Source organism: Sparus aurata, chromosome 2 (genome assembly GCF_900880675.1).
Source record: "Sparus aurata chromosome 2, fSpaAur1.1, whole genome shotgun sequence".
In the NCBI taxonomy this organism is placed as follows: Eukaryota; Metazoa; Chordata; class Actinopteri; order Spariformes; family Sparidae; genus Sparus; species Sparus aurata.
In genome coordinates, this window is record NC_044188.1 from 9,051,023 (window position 1) to 9,067,556 (window position 16,534).

The following is a 16,534-nucleotide window of genomic DNA, read 5'->3' on the forward strand; positions in this document are numbered from 1 at the left end:
ACAGAAGACCCTGAAAGTGATAGATGGTGGAATTCTTAAGTCAATTTGAATTTTTGTAGCCGTGCTCACTGCGTGGAAATGTCGCTCAGTGAGTTGCTCCAGACTGAAATAACTCAACAGCTCCTGGATTTATTGTCTTCAATGTTTGTCGTTTGTCATCCCCAGATGATGAATAGAACAGATTTCAGCGATCACCTGACTCTGCCTCTAGCGCCACCATGAGGACTACACCTGTAGTTCAGAGTGAAATGACTTGATAACAATTGAATGCATTGACATTGACATTTGCCACAGATATGAAAGAGGACTGCAAACAACTCGGGTCTCCTTAAGTGACACCAGCAGGCCAAAACATTCACAATAAAATACCTCAATATGTCTGGCTCTGTTCCTTTCATGAACCATGATCAAACTTTTACTGAGTTACTGAGTTTCCCTTTGAAATATTTACCAGGATATTGTTTGGGCTGGATTTAAAATCAGACATCCAACTAGGGCTCTCAAGATACCAGATTTTCTCTACACGATTACAGTGAAGCAATATTACTGTGATGGTTTTCATCTCCTCTCTGACAATGTGGTAGAAGTGAGCTAGCACAGTGTCATCTACATCTTATTTTTATCAGTTACAGAAATTATTTTTCTATACCACATTCGTCATTATCGATTTATCGTGACATCCCCACATCGAGCAATATGCCAATGATCTGCATTGTAAACATAAAAAAAATGGGTGATGCCAAATCCCTCTATGTATAAGTGGATTTACGATACTATACTATGCTACAGCTGTATGAAGTCTGTTGTATTTAATGCAATTCATGCAACAAAATTTAAAAAAGAATAACTTCTGGGTGACTGTCACAAAACACTTCTCGGTTCTCTTAGAGAGGGTAGATAAGAATTTGGCCACTCGCAAATATAACATCTTTGTTTCCCCGACAATAGATTCAAATGACTTTTGTGATCATGTGACCTGTCATGCAGCACCACCGGCAGTTCAGAGAGAAACGTCAAGGCAGCTGTGAGATTATGTAGATGTACAGACATTCATAACAAGCCTATCAACTCGGGTTTGGACAGAGGTGTTATAAGAGAGGAGGCGAACTACTCAAAGCATTTTGATTAGAAAAGTCTGTAACAGAAGAAATGTTTCTCCTCATCCCAAAAAGCCAGTCGTCTGCTTAACAAGTTTATACAACGCAACGCAACGCAACACAACGTAAAAGCTTGAAATATAACCCGTGGAGAAACACTTGAACATTATTTTCGGCCAAAGTCACTGAACTTCACAAGCGTTGCTCATCAGGTTTGATTGTTGATTCTATACATGCAGCTGTTTTGTCCCAGTGACCGTTGAAAGTGAAGTCATAGTTATCTCCACGGTCATTTGGATAAGAGCCCAGTGTAGTAAGCCAAAAGATAATCTGCCCGGGATGTCCTAACATCCATTGGATGTATTCCCCTGAAACCTGTTACAGATATTCATGGTTCCCAGAGGATGAATTGTGATGTAAGCGTGCTGACCCTTAGCTCAAACCACTGCTGTGTCCAAGTACAGCTATCCTCTTTCTCTGGTTGATTGCATGAAGTAAACTTCCTCCAGGCGTGTCTCATATTTGTCTGACAGACATCTATGGAGCTGCAGGTCCAGAGCAGTCCTCGCTGTGCTCAACTCTGCTCCATTCACTTGTGTGTCGTTGTATCCTTATTTTTATATCCTGTGGACGTTTCCCAGGGTACGTTGCATTGTTTTGTGGGGATTAAAATTCACTGAAGATTATATCTGCTCCAGCACTGCAGAACAATGCCGGGGGGGAAGTGGGGGTCTCCCTGTCACGGCCCAGCAAGACCGCTGCCCACCCATTCTGATCAGAGCCTGTGTCATGCCATGAGCCCAATTAGAGGCTGATCCATAAGAAAAACTCTGGGTCGCATATGTAAAACCATGTAGCTGTCTGCCCCTTGCACCTCAACATGTGCATGTTTTAGTCTTCAGAGGTGCCTGTTACAGCGGTGGGCGGCAGAGATGGTCAGTCTGCCAGGAGCTTGGACGATCCTATAGATATTTTCTCCCCGTCCGCCGTGTTTAGACCTTATTTATTAGACCCAAGAGAAAACCACTCTATCATCCCAGTTTACTTTCATATTGTGCAATAAGATATGCTTCTCTCAGTGCTTTTCCTTAAACTGTCTCTGGAAAACTTTCTGAGTCAGCAGAGAGAGAGAGAGAGCGACTCAGAGCAGCGAGCTGTTCCACGGTGGCGGCAGAGCGAGCCGGAGCTGCAAGACCTGATCTGTGAATGGGCCTCAGTGAAGTCTAGAGTAACAATGAGGCTCATCGATGAAAACCCTCATTGTCTTTGCTCTCGGTCTCAGGGGAGTCGCTGCACAAAGGGGGTTTTGTAACGGTGCCCAAACCTCTCAGCTTTGTTGGAAGTACACATCCATACTGCAGACGAGCCGAAGCTCGCTGCTTCAAGGTGATGCGTGTCGGAGGGATTGTAAATATATCTCGATACAGATGAGAGCTGGTTCTTCATTTTGGTTGTAGATTTTAAGTCGGAGTCAAGCCACGCTGATGAAATACTGCATCATTTGAAAAGCTCCATTGCACATCACAGTGAAACCTACACTTGTGGCTTGTGAATCACAAAGGCAGACTGAAACAGTAGCAGTCTGCAGATACACAGACCAGAGGCCGCAAGGTTTTTCCAGACTTATTCTACATATTTTTCTTTACAAACTTTGAAAGAAAGAAAGTTTATTTGTCTATTTGTTTTTGCTTTACAGTTTGAACTTTGTATGTTTCTAGTAAATGACTATGTCTGCTCATTTGTTTAGGATGGCCTTTGGAGAATAAAAATAAATATAGCAAATTAAGCATTGAAAAACAAAGACAGAAAAACCAAAGACTTTCTCTGCTGAGTTGGCCCACTTGTCGTCATTTGTATTTTTCTGAGCACTTGAACCTGCACCGTTTTCCGGCCTCTTGCCGCAATAGAAATAAGCAACACTGGCATATCAACAACTTTTAAGTCAGTATGGTGAACTGAATAGCAGAAAGTTGCTTATTTAGAGATCTAGCAGATGTGGAGCAACATTATCAGCTCCGATATTAACTCTGCTTTAAACTCCGCGTTTGGTCTCTACCCTCTCCTGAGGGAAATATCTGGTTATGAAGTGAAAATCCTCCATAGATTTGTCACTATGACGACTATGAGCTGCACTAAACAAGCGGCTCCTTTAACATCATGCATAGTGTGTGCACTATTTGATCCATCGGTAACATAAGAATATTGATTATGGCAACTATAACTCAACGTTCAGTGTTCCCATTAATGTATTAATAGCCGCATTCTAAAGTATTGCATCAGAAAAGGTCGAAAAAAAGGTGAAAAATTGCAAATTCAAAAGACACCTCCTCAATTTCACCAAAACGTTCAAGGCCGCCTAAGAGTAAATGCGTCTAATGGGTGATTGAACACCTTTTCCGAGTAGTTTCTGACATTTAACTGACATGACTGAGCAGCCTTTCCCCCCCCAGACAAATAAGAATAAGAGGAAGGAGAAGAAGAATTAGAAGAAGAGGAAGATTTGTTTCGATTTGTTTGTCACCGCCTCTGCTTCTGCCGCCCTTCTACTGTTCATGGCAGCCATGTGGGACGTAGCATATGCCACCATCTTTTAAGCATAGCCAAGTTTATTCACTCCACAGCAGTTGATTCAAAACGGCTATAACACGAAGCTTTTCAGAGCTCCGCTTCAAATTTTCTTGGCAGTAAGATGGAAACACAGCTACAAAGAAGAGAGAAGAGCTACTAATGGAGAACTTACGAATGTTATCACTATTCTCTCATATAAAGGGACAACGCTAACTGCTCATGACTGACAGACTTGTATTTTTGCCCCGGTGCTCGTCACCCCTGTCTCAGCCACAGGTGGCTGCTGCCCTGAAGCCTCACACACTTCACACCGAGACGAGGGCCGGTGAGACCGCGGGCCATGTGACAACATTTTTGTTGTAACTGCTCCGCACTCTCCCACCCTCTGCAGCATTTCATTATTTCCAAACCCATGAGCTCAAACAATTTGTCTGTTCAGCTCAGTCAGCTGTGGCCTTTGATGTGAGCTCCCCGGTGCTGCGTTCGTGTTCATTAGCTAACAATCAGTGTTTTTGCAGAGGAGGAGGGGGAGGAGGAGGAGGGGGGTTGGGGAACAAAACAGAAGTGGCCACCTCTGTTTTCTTCGGTCTGAATGAATAAATCATGAAAGGCAACAAAAGAAAACAACACATGCAAGAAGAGGCATTTTTACGAGAATAGTTTTTAAAGGTTAAAGTTTGATATTAAAACCCCGCCAGTTGAACTTCTTTGGGTGGGGTCTGAAAGAATGTTTCAAGAATGGACCCTCTGCTGTTTTACGGGGTAACAAAACTAAACACATTTGCTGATGGATTCATTAAGTGTGAAAAAAAAGAAAAGAAAATGCCCCTTGCAGCCATCTGCCAAAAACTCAAGGAGTGAAAAGGAGAGGTAACCCAAGCCCACCAGCACGGAGTTATTTACCCACACCGCCTGCACAAACATGCAGATGGTAGCAGTGATGGATTAGGCCGAGGTTATCCCAGTCAGGCAACACCGCGATAATAGAGTGAGTGCTTTTGGGCTGAGGCGACGTCGACGCCGAAGTGATGAAAGTGACGTCCAAGAAGGGAGATTTGTGTCCAACATGCCACAGAGGATTAAGTATCTGGTTTCTCCTCCTGCATTTAATCTGGACCAGAGGGGACGATTGTCACTTTGCTAAACAACACATATTGATAGTGTGTGCGTCACCTCCAAAGCCAGGTTAACACTGGGGATTAAACACGGGCACTTAAAGTGGGAGGGCTGGGATTAGGGATGCCGCTGCAAAATTCCTTTGTAAATGTTTTGAGGGCATAATTTCAGTGCGATAAGACAATATTCAAGGAGGCGCATCTTTCTGACGGCCGACAGGAGGAAGCTGTGGGTGGTCAGCGACCGGCCAAGTCCGCGCAGGTGTGACAAGAAAAAAAACACCCACTCGCTTCAGTCTGTGAACCGGTGATGAAGAGGGTGCTGAGTTAGACAGGATGGAGGGCTGTGTGAAATGGGTCAGTTAGTTACAATCACAGGTGTGGACAGTGGAAGAGGCTGGAGGTGACAGAGACTGATGGCCACTGGCCTCAGAGACAGAAACACCTTCACTTCATAAGGGAAGAAAAAGCACTCTAAGTCTTTGCTGTCTTTTTTATCTATCTGGCGTATGTGTAGCTCTTAAAGTTGCCGTATCACATCTTAAAAACTCCTGCAAAGGGCTGCGATTTAATCATAAATGTCAGTTTTGTTTTCTGGACACTTTGGCCTTAAATAGACAATATAAGTCTCAACATTTCTCAAAAGCATTTCATAATGGACTGGGCAACAGAAACAATTATTTTGTGACCAAATATATGAATATTGATGTGACAATAATGTAAGGATGGTATCTATTGTTGTCTGGTAAGTGTATAAAATGACACCACCTTACTGTAATGCAGCATTTAAAACCAGGGAAAGAAAACATTTATGACCTATTACGATATAAAGACAGCCAAAAAGATGATCTATATCACAAGTTTCCATGTCCCATTGTGATGTATTTAGTTATGTCATGGTCCCGGTTCATGAGCCATGACAAAAGGGCTGGAGACGCGGAAAGCTTTACGAATATATGAATTAATAGACACAAACATTAAAAATACATACCAAAGATATGAGGCGTGTTATCAGATTGTCAGCCGATGAGGGAGTAAATGTGATGGATGCAGAGTGCTGTAGCGTTTAACTAAAACTACTAACCAGGCCGAAGCCAAACTAACAGGATCGCAGTGCCAGAGGATAGGATGAGGATGACGATGAGACAGAGAGAGAGATTTGTGACTGCTGGATCTTGAAGGCTGTGGAGTCTGTCCAGGTGCTCCCAGTTACCTTAACCAACCTTCCACCCCAGGCACCTGCAAGACAGCAGACAACAGAACAAACAAAGGGAAAACACACACCAGCAGGAGGCCGTCACGTTTACTCTGTCTGAACAACAGCCCCAACCCCAATTATATTCCAATTAAAATTATATAAAACAGAAAAAAAAAAATCACTATATACCTTTAAATGCTATAGTTAGGGTCAAAAATGACAATTGAAATAAAGAAGTTTGCAAGTAAATCACCTTGAACTTTGCTTTGGTCTGTTGCAAATTGAAGTAGGGTTAAGAGCTTTTTTTTTTTTTTTTTTTTACACAGTCTTCCTCAGTTTGCTCAGTTTTTCACGTGAATTATTGTTGAATTTCTCTTCTGAGCACCTCTGAAGGAGAACTTTGTCCATGTTGTAGATTAAAAGTGGGGACTGAAAGTTTGCCGTTGACCTTGGAAACAGCAGATGACAAAACAATCTCACCACGAGATCAATTTAGTCGCCGTCCTGCAGTTTTTGATTGAGTCACACAGCCGTCCTGAGCAGATTTGAGGAAGACTGAAAATTAAACACCTACAAACAGGAATAGCTAACTAAAAATCTTGACATTCATCAAACAGCTACGTTTTTTTTCCTGCGGGGGTTCTGTACCATTTAGTGAATTGTTTTTTTTGTCCTCTCCTGTGTCTCCCTGTACAGCTCTAGACGGATACGTGCAATCTACATATCACATTAACACAGTATTCCCCTAAAAACGCTGATGCGAGTTAAAAAAAATGTAATAAAGCAAAACAAAAAACCCTCCTCTCTGAAAGCACAATCCCAGGACACGTTTGAGTGCAATAATGAAGGTCTTTTATTGCAAACAAAAGGAACAAAACACAATCTACCGCACTCTCATCTCTGATTCCTGCGAGACATCAATCATTCAAAGAACAACATACAAAATAATTGGTCAGAAACTCTCCAGAACAAATACAAAATGCAGTGAAAACAGCATCGCCCTCTAGGTTATCATGAGCTCCTCAAAGAAGAGCTAGTACTCTGTGAAAATTACAGACCTCATACAAAAAAATAAGATTTTTTTTTCTCAATAATAATAATAATCATAAAAAAAAAACAGCCAGCATATTTACAGGACAATAATATTTTCTATGAATCTGGCTTGCCTAAATTCCCAGTGAAACTTTACTTATTAATTTTCTCAGTAACCGACTTGTTACACGTGTCCGCTCAAAGAGTATAAGGCATGACAATCAACCTTTTGTCTATTCTGACATTTTTGATAACAGCAGAATCTTAAATATCAGGATGGAAGACATGTTAACGGAGCAGTCAGTCCTCCTCTCGAGTATCCTTTACATTAACGCTTTCAGTAATTGTCATTTTTCAAAGTTTTCTGTGCATTGCTCAGCCCATCTAAGGCACCGACTGTTCAGTGGGGGGGGGGTACACAAACTGTACACAAACATATAAATCAAACAGCTAATCCTACGCTAACCTATTAGCATTATGTACATGTGTATACACATTAGTGATGAGAAATAATGAGCGTAGTAGTGTAGCGAATAACTTAATTTACATGCAACCAGTTAGATGGGCGACCAATTCATCATCACTTCAGTCCATTTTGCGTTAGAGATGAAGCAGGGACAAAAAAAGAAAACGACAGAGACAGCAGTTTTACCAAGTAAGAAACAAGTCGACACCGACGAATCAGATGTGTGCATGCAGACACGGATGCGCAATAAATCATGGAGTCAAAGCACTTTGGTTGCCATGGGCGATGAGAAAAAAAAAACAGAAAAGTTAATTGAAAAGCTCACGGTTTGAGGTGAGGACTGCTCTTTGGATGTGGGCCGCAGTGGCAGATGTGTGGCGGCTGGGTGCGTGCGTGCGACGATGAGAGTGAGAGCGAGATTAAAGTAGTTTATTCTCAGACATCTGAACCTTCAACCAAAGCCCTGGCATGGGAAAGTGAGGGTGGAGAAGGGTTAACAAAAATAAAAAAAATAATAAAAAAGGGAGAAACTGCAACCACAATCTATAAAACCCCAATAAGAAAGCGCAGACCGCAAACTTTAGCCAACCCCCCCATTCTGATCCGACTGTAACACACATATATGGTTCCGTCTTCAAGCAACAAATACCCTGATTGACTAAATGGAGATCTTTCCAGAAAAGGGTTTGTTTTTCCTTTCATGCTAGGCCACTTTGATCCATGTCATCATTCCTCAGGAAATAAAAAAAAAAAAAGGGGGGGAGCACTAAGTGGAAAAGCGTAAGGTCAAATCAAGCAGTGAGAGATGAGATCACTGATGATGTCAACTCTTTTGTTTCTTCTTTAAGTCGCTGGGTTTGTTGTTTGTAGGAAAAATATATATCCCTTGGGGAGCCGTTACACAGACAGCTCAGACCTAGATGGGTTTTTTTTATTTTTTCACTTACAGATTAAATTTCTAGTTTTCCATAATCGCTGTGTATCCTCAGAGGAGCTGCCGAGGAGCCAAACCCCAACATTATAGCCTGTTCTGTGATCAGCGGTGATGTCAGCCGCTCACAGTGTTTCCAACTCTTCTGTGAGGTATTCGCCCAATCGTACTTCAAACAAACTGAAGCTGAGGGATCGCTTTATTACTGCCCCTTATTTCTGAGCTCCCCGACCTCATTTTCAACAACCATTTTGCTTATTTACCGTCATGAATCACAGCTGAGGAGTCTTGAGCGGGAGCAGTGAAACTGTTGGTGGTTAATGGAGCCACATAACATCAGACGATGACAGCTGTGATAGTCACATCTGGTATTTATAACACGTTGCTTTGATTTGGCGTTTAAAATAAAAACTATAATGACCAATTGGTGTTAGTCGCGCAGACAGAAATCATTGGATACAGAGGAGGGTAAATGGAAAAGACAGCGATGCAGCCTGTTATCATGGATAAGTGCAGAGGGCCGAGGCCTCGTTGGCTTCCTTTGATGTGTACTGACGACTGTAATAACAGAGTTGTGCCTTTCACTGCAAGGAGTGAGCGTATTAACACAACTCAACAATGATGATGTGTGTGGTAACAGTTATAATCTTGAAGCCCAGTTCTGATACTATATATGGTCAGCATTTCTTCTGTCATAGCCCTTTAACTTATTCATGGTAAGGAATTATCTAAATATCTTTACAGTTTCTATTGGCAGTGGCGGAGTCCACCATTCCCACACAAGAATCTGACTGCCTTCCTCAGCACAAGAGATTCAGTGGAAATGATGCATGACTTCAGTCCAGCACGATTTGATCTTGATATGGGCTTCACTGTTTACTGTTTACATTCTTTGACACTGTGTCAGAGCTGCATCTGCTAACCGAACGTTTCCTTCTGTTGCTGGGTGGCTTTTACTGTGAAGATCCAATTGGAGAGTAGTTGTCACTGAGCAGAGCGCAAAACAAGATTGTTCGTTACAAATGCGTCCACAAAACAAGACTTTTTTTGGCATTCTTTTGTCTGCAAAGTTGCAAGTAACGACTACTTCCATTATCAATTAATCTACTGATTATTTTGAGTATTTTTGTCTCTTTTTGGCATATAAATTGAGTGAAAAGGCAACTAAACCAATTCATGATTAAAAGATGCACTTGTTCCAAGATCTCTTCCAAGAATACTAGCAGGATATTATCATATGTGCATTATTAGCACAGTATCAATATTTAATTTTTTAATATCATGGCTATCGTCAATACTGGTATATCGCAACACCCTTGCTCAAAGAGTCTTCATTTGATATCATAAATGACAAAGAAAAGCATCAAATCTTTACATTCTGAAACAAGAAAATGTTTTACAGATTTGCTTAAAAGATGACAGAAACAAATAATTGTTGAAAAAATAGCTGGCTATCGTCTTCCAATTAGCTAATTCATTAATTGATGCCGCTCTAAATGTCACTGAATAATTTTTTAATTTCAAAAGCAAGTCATGAAACAAGACGGAGCTGCAGATGACAACTCCTCAGAAAGGTAACTTCAGTTTAACCTGCTGCTGTTTAAAAAACTTCTCACGCCATTCACACGCAATTTATTATTGACTGACAACTTCATTAGTCACTGTCTTTGGCTGCATTGAAAACAGATGCACCACATGTTCCCCTTATATTTCTGACAAAGTTGTTCAAGTTTGCAGTTTTAAAACCAAACTGGCTGTTGCTAGAGAAACCACGGGTATCACCAAATCGGTCAGGACTGTTAACTGAAGGATAACAACAGTAGGATCAGAGATGTCTGTAGAATAAATAAACTAAACTGAAGCTGAAAGTAAGAGCACTTCCACAGGGAGTGACCTCTTTTACTCTGTTGTCATCTTCGCTGTCAGGTGACAGGCTTTCTATTTCATGAATAATTTACAGAAGATACTGAAAGTTTGCAAAAGCAACTGAAGAACTTTACCAGAAGTTTAACAAGGGGCAGTTTTTTTTTTGTAAGAGTGTCAGTTTACTTTTCCCTCAGAATAAATGCCTGTGTAATCTCCCTTTTAACAATGTGTCTGACGAACGTTCCCTTTAATGTGATGATACATTTTTGTCTCTTAAAAAAAAATCATGCAATACAATGAGCTGTAAATACTGATTGCAGCCATGATAAAACATTTCTTGTGTATGAAAACGCTGTAAGCAATTGAGATATCAGTTTCAAAATGCCACAGAAGCTGTGAGGTTTTATGGGAGCAGAGCTCAGTCAGTCAGGGGTATAAATACTTCACTAACAAGGGTCCGAACACCTGACCTGTGACCTGCGTTAAAGACAGGTGCAAACACAAACAAGCACAATAAAAAACCTCATTCACATCAGCTGAAACTCCACTGTGTGCCTCTTAAGCCTACAAAGATAATATCATCAAGGTGTTCCAGCTTAGTTGTAGCTTCTTGAAATGCTACAACAACTGTAATACAATCCATATCCAAGTCCTTAAGGTTAAGTGGTTACAATCAAGGCAGAGCAGTATTGTTCAAAGAGCTCACTGTGAGACTGAGCTGAGTAACTGACATGACATGACCTTTAATGATATTTATATCTGTCACTTGTTTAATTTTTCTCAGCCAGTCGTTCGTCCGTTTTTTATGCGCTCCTTTCCTCAAACATACCACTCCCTGCGTGAGATCACAGATCCGTCCATGTGGGACACATAGTCGCTGTCTGTACCATTGTCATAACAGTCCTCCGGGATATAGGGGGAGCCGTTGTTCACCACGGGGCTGTGCACAGGAGGCCCACAGGGGTGCATGTTTTGGGTGTTGTAGTGATCTGGGTAGTAGTTTCCATCCTTGAGAACCCTGTGGCCATCCCCCCTGTCAGCCCAGTCATCCCTATCTTTTCGTTCAGGGGTGTAGTCAGGGTAAATAATGTCTCCTCCCAGTTTGGGTTTCAGATCCTGGCTGCCTTTGCTCGTCTTGTCCCCGTAGACCTCTTGCAGCTCGTGCGGCTGCAGCACGTCCAGCTGAGACTCCTTCTGCATGTCGGAGGGTCCCAGGTACTGTTTGGTGTAGTAGTCTCCTCTGAAGGTGCGGCGCTGTCGCATAAAGCAGGCCCCACCGAGGATCAGCAGGAGAATCAGGAACAAGACTCCACCTACAGCCCCACCGACTATAGTGCCCAGGCTGCTGTCAGGCAAGGAGGCCAGGGTTGGCGAGCTGAACGGGGATTTATGCTGGTCCACTGCAGTACCGGTTCCGGCTGTGTCGTGCAGGAGGGATGCAGTGGTGCTGGGGGCGGCCGTGGTGGGGGGAGGATCTGCAGAGTGAACATGTGATGAAAAGATTTAAACAGAGAGGAAGGACGGCATATGGAGTGAGGAGTCATAAAAATAAAGGGGAGAAAAAACGCACATTATGCTCTGTAACAACTGACGAAGCAAGTGTGACTGGTTTTTAGATTAATCTATAACAACACTGAGCAGTGTTGGAGCACAGACATGCCTCTCCTGAGACTACAGAATTTGTTGAAAGCCGTGCTGTATAGCATAAAGAGGGAAATGAAAGGGGCAGAGTGAGGTTAAGTGCTAAATGTCATTGTGTGTCTGCGTGACAGAAAGACAGAGAGGAATCAGAGGACAAGAGGACATGCGCTCATGAGCATCTGAGTGAGCGTGATTGGCTCTCCACCCCGTTCTTGCGAAACCCTGCTGTGGGGAAGTCATGTGAGAAGATGAAGCGCTGTGTGATCGATGTGAGGTTCCTGCATCTGATTTGTCCTCTGGTGGCCGGCGTTTCTGATAGCTGCCAGAGTCGGAGAGAAAAGGGCTGTGTGGAGCTCAAGGTCAGGATAAGTGTCTCCATTTTGACCCCCAGCCTCTGGGGCTAAGAGCAGCCTGATACCACTAGTCAATCCTTGTGCCGGCACATCAAAGGCCTGACTACAAAGCAATATGACTCGCACTAATAGAGGTCTGCATCTCCAGGAGGTTTTGAGGCGCTAGTTATCAAAACCAAATTCCCTGTAGAGCCATAATGATTTCCACAATTTAAGTAAGAATCCAATTACCTGCAATTATGCACTGTGTGTGAGCCTGAAGGATCAGGGCTAAAGTAAAAGCATGAGTGAGGATAATGGAGACAGACTGAGGTCAGTGAACTGATACACTGGCAATCGTCTCATTCGTCAGTCATCAATCCCACCCTGCAGCGCGACATTTTAACCTCATGTAGGTTATGAGCATCTGCAACCATGTAGCTGATCATCTGAGTGACGAGCAGCCAAAAACCACAAGGCTGCACAGACAACTGGGAATATGAAACAGCTACACCAAGCAGCGTTGGAGGGGGGAGGGGGGATATATAGCTGAGCTCAACCTGACTATCTCCACAGGGGAGGGAAGTGAGAGGCTGCATGCCCAACTCTTAATATTTGACAAGAGAAGCAAGATAATTGCTCAGTGCAAGTCAGTCCTGGACAGGATGTCAGCTGTGCTTTCGTTTGGAGCAGGACTCCAAACCAGGCCTGTACACAGATGGAGCCTGACAGCCCTTTTTGGGGCTCCTCCAGCTTTTCCCTCTCGACAGTGAGAAACGAAAAGGGTTGTGTGTGTTAGCCGAGTACGTGTCCAAAAGCAGCAGTTGCTTTGTTTGGAAAAGGATTAAAAGGAGCAGAGGAGAAGTGAAAATAAAAAGAGATGCAGAGTTCTCAGGATCCACGCCCTGACCTTACAATAATGGACTCCAAACCCATGGACAGACAGAGGGAGCAGACGGGAGTCGTTTGGTTTCCTGTGAGTTTTCTGACGAGGATTTATGTCAATGAATCAACTAATCCAAACACAGGGAAACCCCTTTAAATGAGGCAGGGAAGTCCCCTCTCTGGCTATTGGGTTTAATCTGTGAAGTGTTGAGTTGAACTAAATAAGTTGATCACTTTTCATTCAGAACAGCTTTAAGAGAAGAATAACAAAGGGAGTAGAGAGTACACACACATACTTCTGTGTACAGCAAATCTGTGAACACAATTCATTACACCCCGCTGTGAAATCTGACCTTAAACAAAACAAAGAAAAAGGTTACATGGGGGCATACTTTGCTGAACCAGCAGGGGTAAACACCCTCTTCCTTATCTGAGAAATCTAATGTTGCCAAAACCACAACAGTGGAAATGTTTGGTACTGATACTCTTTATCTGCGCTCCGTGCTCCTCTGTTGCCAGGAATGTGTGAAAGTGGATCTGGGCTGGGACATTTATACGGCGGCTTAGCTCGGCTAGAAGTGTTGAACCGAGGGCTGATCGTACTGAGAGGGTAATCTTACATCAGAAAGGCACCATGGAAGTAGACAGATTCCTCTTTTGAACTCAGATGTTAAAGTTTATTTATTTAAGTTAGTAGATGGCTATAAAAGCATCCACTAGCACTTTAAGAAACTGAGAGAAAAAGTCAAAAGTACCTTGTACCCAGAGGTTCACATCTTGACTGCGGAGACCGATGTCATTTATCACTTCACAGCGGTATACTCCAGAGTCATTGCGCTCCAACGCGCGAGTAAAAGCAAAGCTATTGTTTGAGATCTCAACACCCTCAGGCATCACTCCATCCAACCTGTGGAAAAATGAAACATTACATAAATCTCACAGTGCATCAAACACAGACCTTAAAGTTCATACATTGTTATTACTCTTATTATGTTTCAGAGACACAACTATAATTGAGAAACCACTTCATGACTTCCAATGACGCCACTGTAGGCCTGTTGCAGCTATTAAAAGATCACATGACTGTGATAATTTAAGATGACTGCACTTGCATCAATCGAGGGGAAAAGCTTTCTACTCTAACACAAGGTTTCAGCGTCAGGGCAAAAAAAAAAGCCGAAATAAAAAAGAAAATAAAGAGCTCGGCTTTCTAGACTTTACTGGTTCTGTCAGCTCAAATGAGACCATATTTCTTGTTTTCAAAGCAAGATGATGACAAAGAGCTGCCAATAGGCCGGTGTTGTTCCGATGCATGAACCATTTGGAATCTTTTATTTATAGCAGGGAGTCCCGATGGGCGCAGCAGAGCATTCAACAGCTCCAGTGTCCGGGTTCCAAAGTTATGCTGGAGGTAATTTATAGACTGACGCTTCTTCACTTCGAGCCTTAATATAAGTTTGTTAAAACCCAGTTTGGACCGCTGCAACTGGACCAAACAGAAGCTGATCTGTTGTGTAGTATTTGCTATAACATTCACTAGTCAAAATGTGTTGCTGTAGCCACCTAAGTGTAACATACCAGTGTATAATAAAAAGTAAAAGTGGAGTTTAAGCCTGACTTTAATTATTTACTTTTTACAATTGCTTTTTCAGAGGTGTAGATCATGTTACGCAGCTTAACATTAGCTGCTGACAACCTGAATACAAATATCAAAAGATTTCCCAAGGTTTACGCTGAGAATAACCTTCTGAATGCACCTTTCAACAACTGACTGCACTCTGACGCTACCAAGGTCTGCAAAGGATAAAGCAGGTAGAAGCAGCAAGAAACTTGGCAGAATATAACAGCCTGTTTTGACACAAAGAAGTACCTGAGACCCTTCGAAAGTCACAGCCATTGAATTAGACTGTAGCATCATCTCATTCATTTCTTAAGTCCAAATTTAGTGTGTGTAGCTAAGGTTCAAGGAGCACTTCTGAATGACATGCTCATGTAGTTGTTTCAGGGCATAAAGATTTGGTGAGACTGTGAGCAGGTTTAGTTTTGCCTCAGGGATATGTTGTTCTCCAACTAACTTAATGTCTGACAATGTAAGGATGTAGAATACAGCAGCCAAGAAACACCTGAAGACACATCACGTTTTATAAAGTCTGTCTGTTGAATGGTTAAATGGTTTATGGAAACTTTCTTAAATTGACAATCCGACATTCACACCCACTTCAGGCTGATTAGCCAGCTTTCAACAGGGTAACTAAGAGGGTTTGAACATTTCAATGAAATGCTCTTTTGTGATTCCACATACAAGTATTTCTGTCACTTTTTCATATCTCTCTATGAATTTAAACCATTACTGCGTCTCGTCCATCTGTGACTATTCACTCCATATTCAAGTGTGGCTGAAATCTTTTGCCATCCGCATGATCACAACCAGTTATTTTCGAGCATAACTCAACCCTTAGAGGAACACGATAATCTACTGAAACCATGGAAAATGTGTGATCATCTATTTCCGATGAGAAGTGAGGTTTTTGGAAGCAAGTATTAAGCCACCATTAGAGAAATGTCCTTGTTTGTTTCAGCATTCAGTCACAGAGGTTGAAGCTTACTGTCAGTCACCAGAGTTCCATTCAATAACTGTGTTGCTACACTTGACAATCAAACAAAATGGTTGTCCCAGAGATCCGATCTTATCCAAAGTCGGACAGATTTCTGGCAGCTTTTGCTGATACTGACCTGATCCATGTGAAGTGATGGGCAGCTGGGTTTGCTTTGGCGCCACAGATGAACTTCACATTCTCTTGACCCACGTGCCAGTTTTTGTCATTTCCTGTTATTGATACCATTGGTGCAACTGTACACAAAATTAAAAAAAAAGGGTTACAATGTTTAAAATGATTTACAAAGACAAACAGAAAAGAAAATGTATTTATATTAAGGCTGTGTTATTCTTTTACAACATAAGGCTGGTTGTTCTAACCAAAATGTTATTCTATCTTAATTCTAAAATGTGAAAGTCCAGGACTCAATAATCAGTCACTGTGATCCCAGCAACCTGATGACAAACAAGCTTTTCCAGAAGGAACAAAGCTTGCATTATAAGCACAGTAGCGAGCGCTGACAAAAACAAAGGCTGTGCAGGACTGTAGCAGGGTACAGCATCTGCTGGTGAACGAGCCTAGAGAACAAACAAATGACCCTGGGTTGGTGGAAAGTTAGAAAATGACAGACTCAGTCAGACAGTAGATGTAGTGCAGCTAATAATAAACTCCACTGCCTCACCATGACAAAGAAAAAAAAAAAACAACGAAAGGCAGGAGGATGCCTAAATGAGGCTCGGCACATGCTACTGCAATAAAAAATGGCAAACACTGCCTTAGATATCCAATTTTTCATTTTGATTTCT

General features: G+C 42.2%; 1 protein-coding gene across 2 annotated transcripts in view; it reads right to left on the minus strand.

Annotated features, from left to right (window-relative positions):
* Positions 1-6,813: 6,813 nt before the first annotated feature.
* Positions 6,814-16,534, minus strand: part of nectin3a (nectin cell adhesion molecule 3a) — a 34,650-nt gene continuing 24,929 nt past the window's right edge. For both annotated transcript variants that reach the window (XM_030392366.1, XM_030392374.1), the window contains exons 4-6: positions 15,865-15,982; positions 13,887-14,038; positions 6,814-11,748 (exon numbers count right to left, since the gene is read on the minus strand). In XM_030392366.1, coding sequence (XP_030248226.1) covers positions 11,093-11,748; positions 13,887-14,038; positions 15,865-15,982 — 926 coding nt within the window. In that variant the 3' untranslated portion in view covers positions 6,814-11,092. The remainder of the gene's footprint in view (positions 11,749-13,886; positions 14,039-15,864; positions 15,983-16,534) is intronic.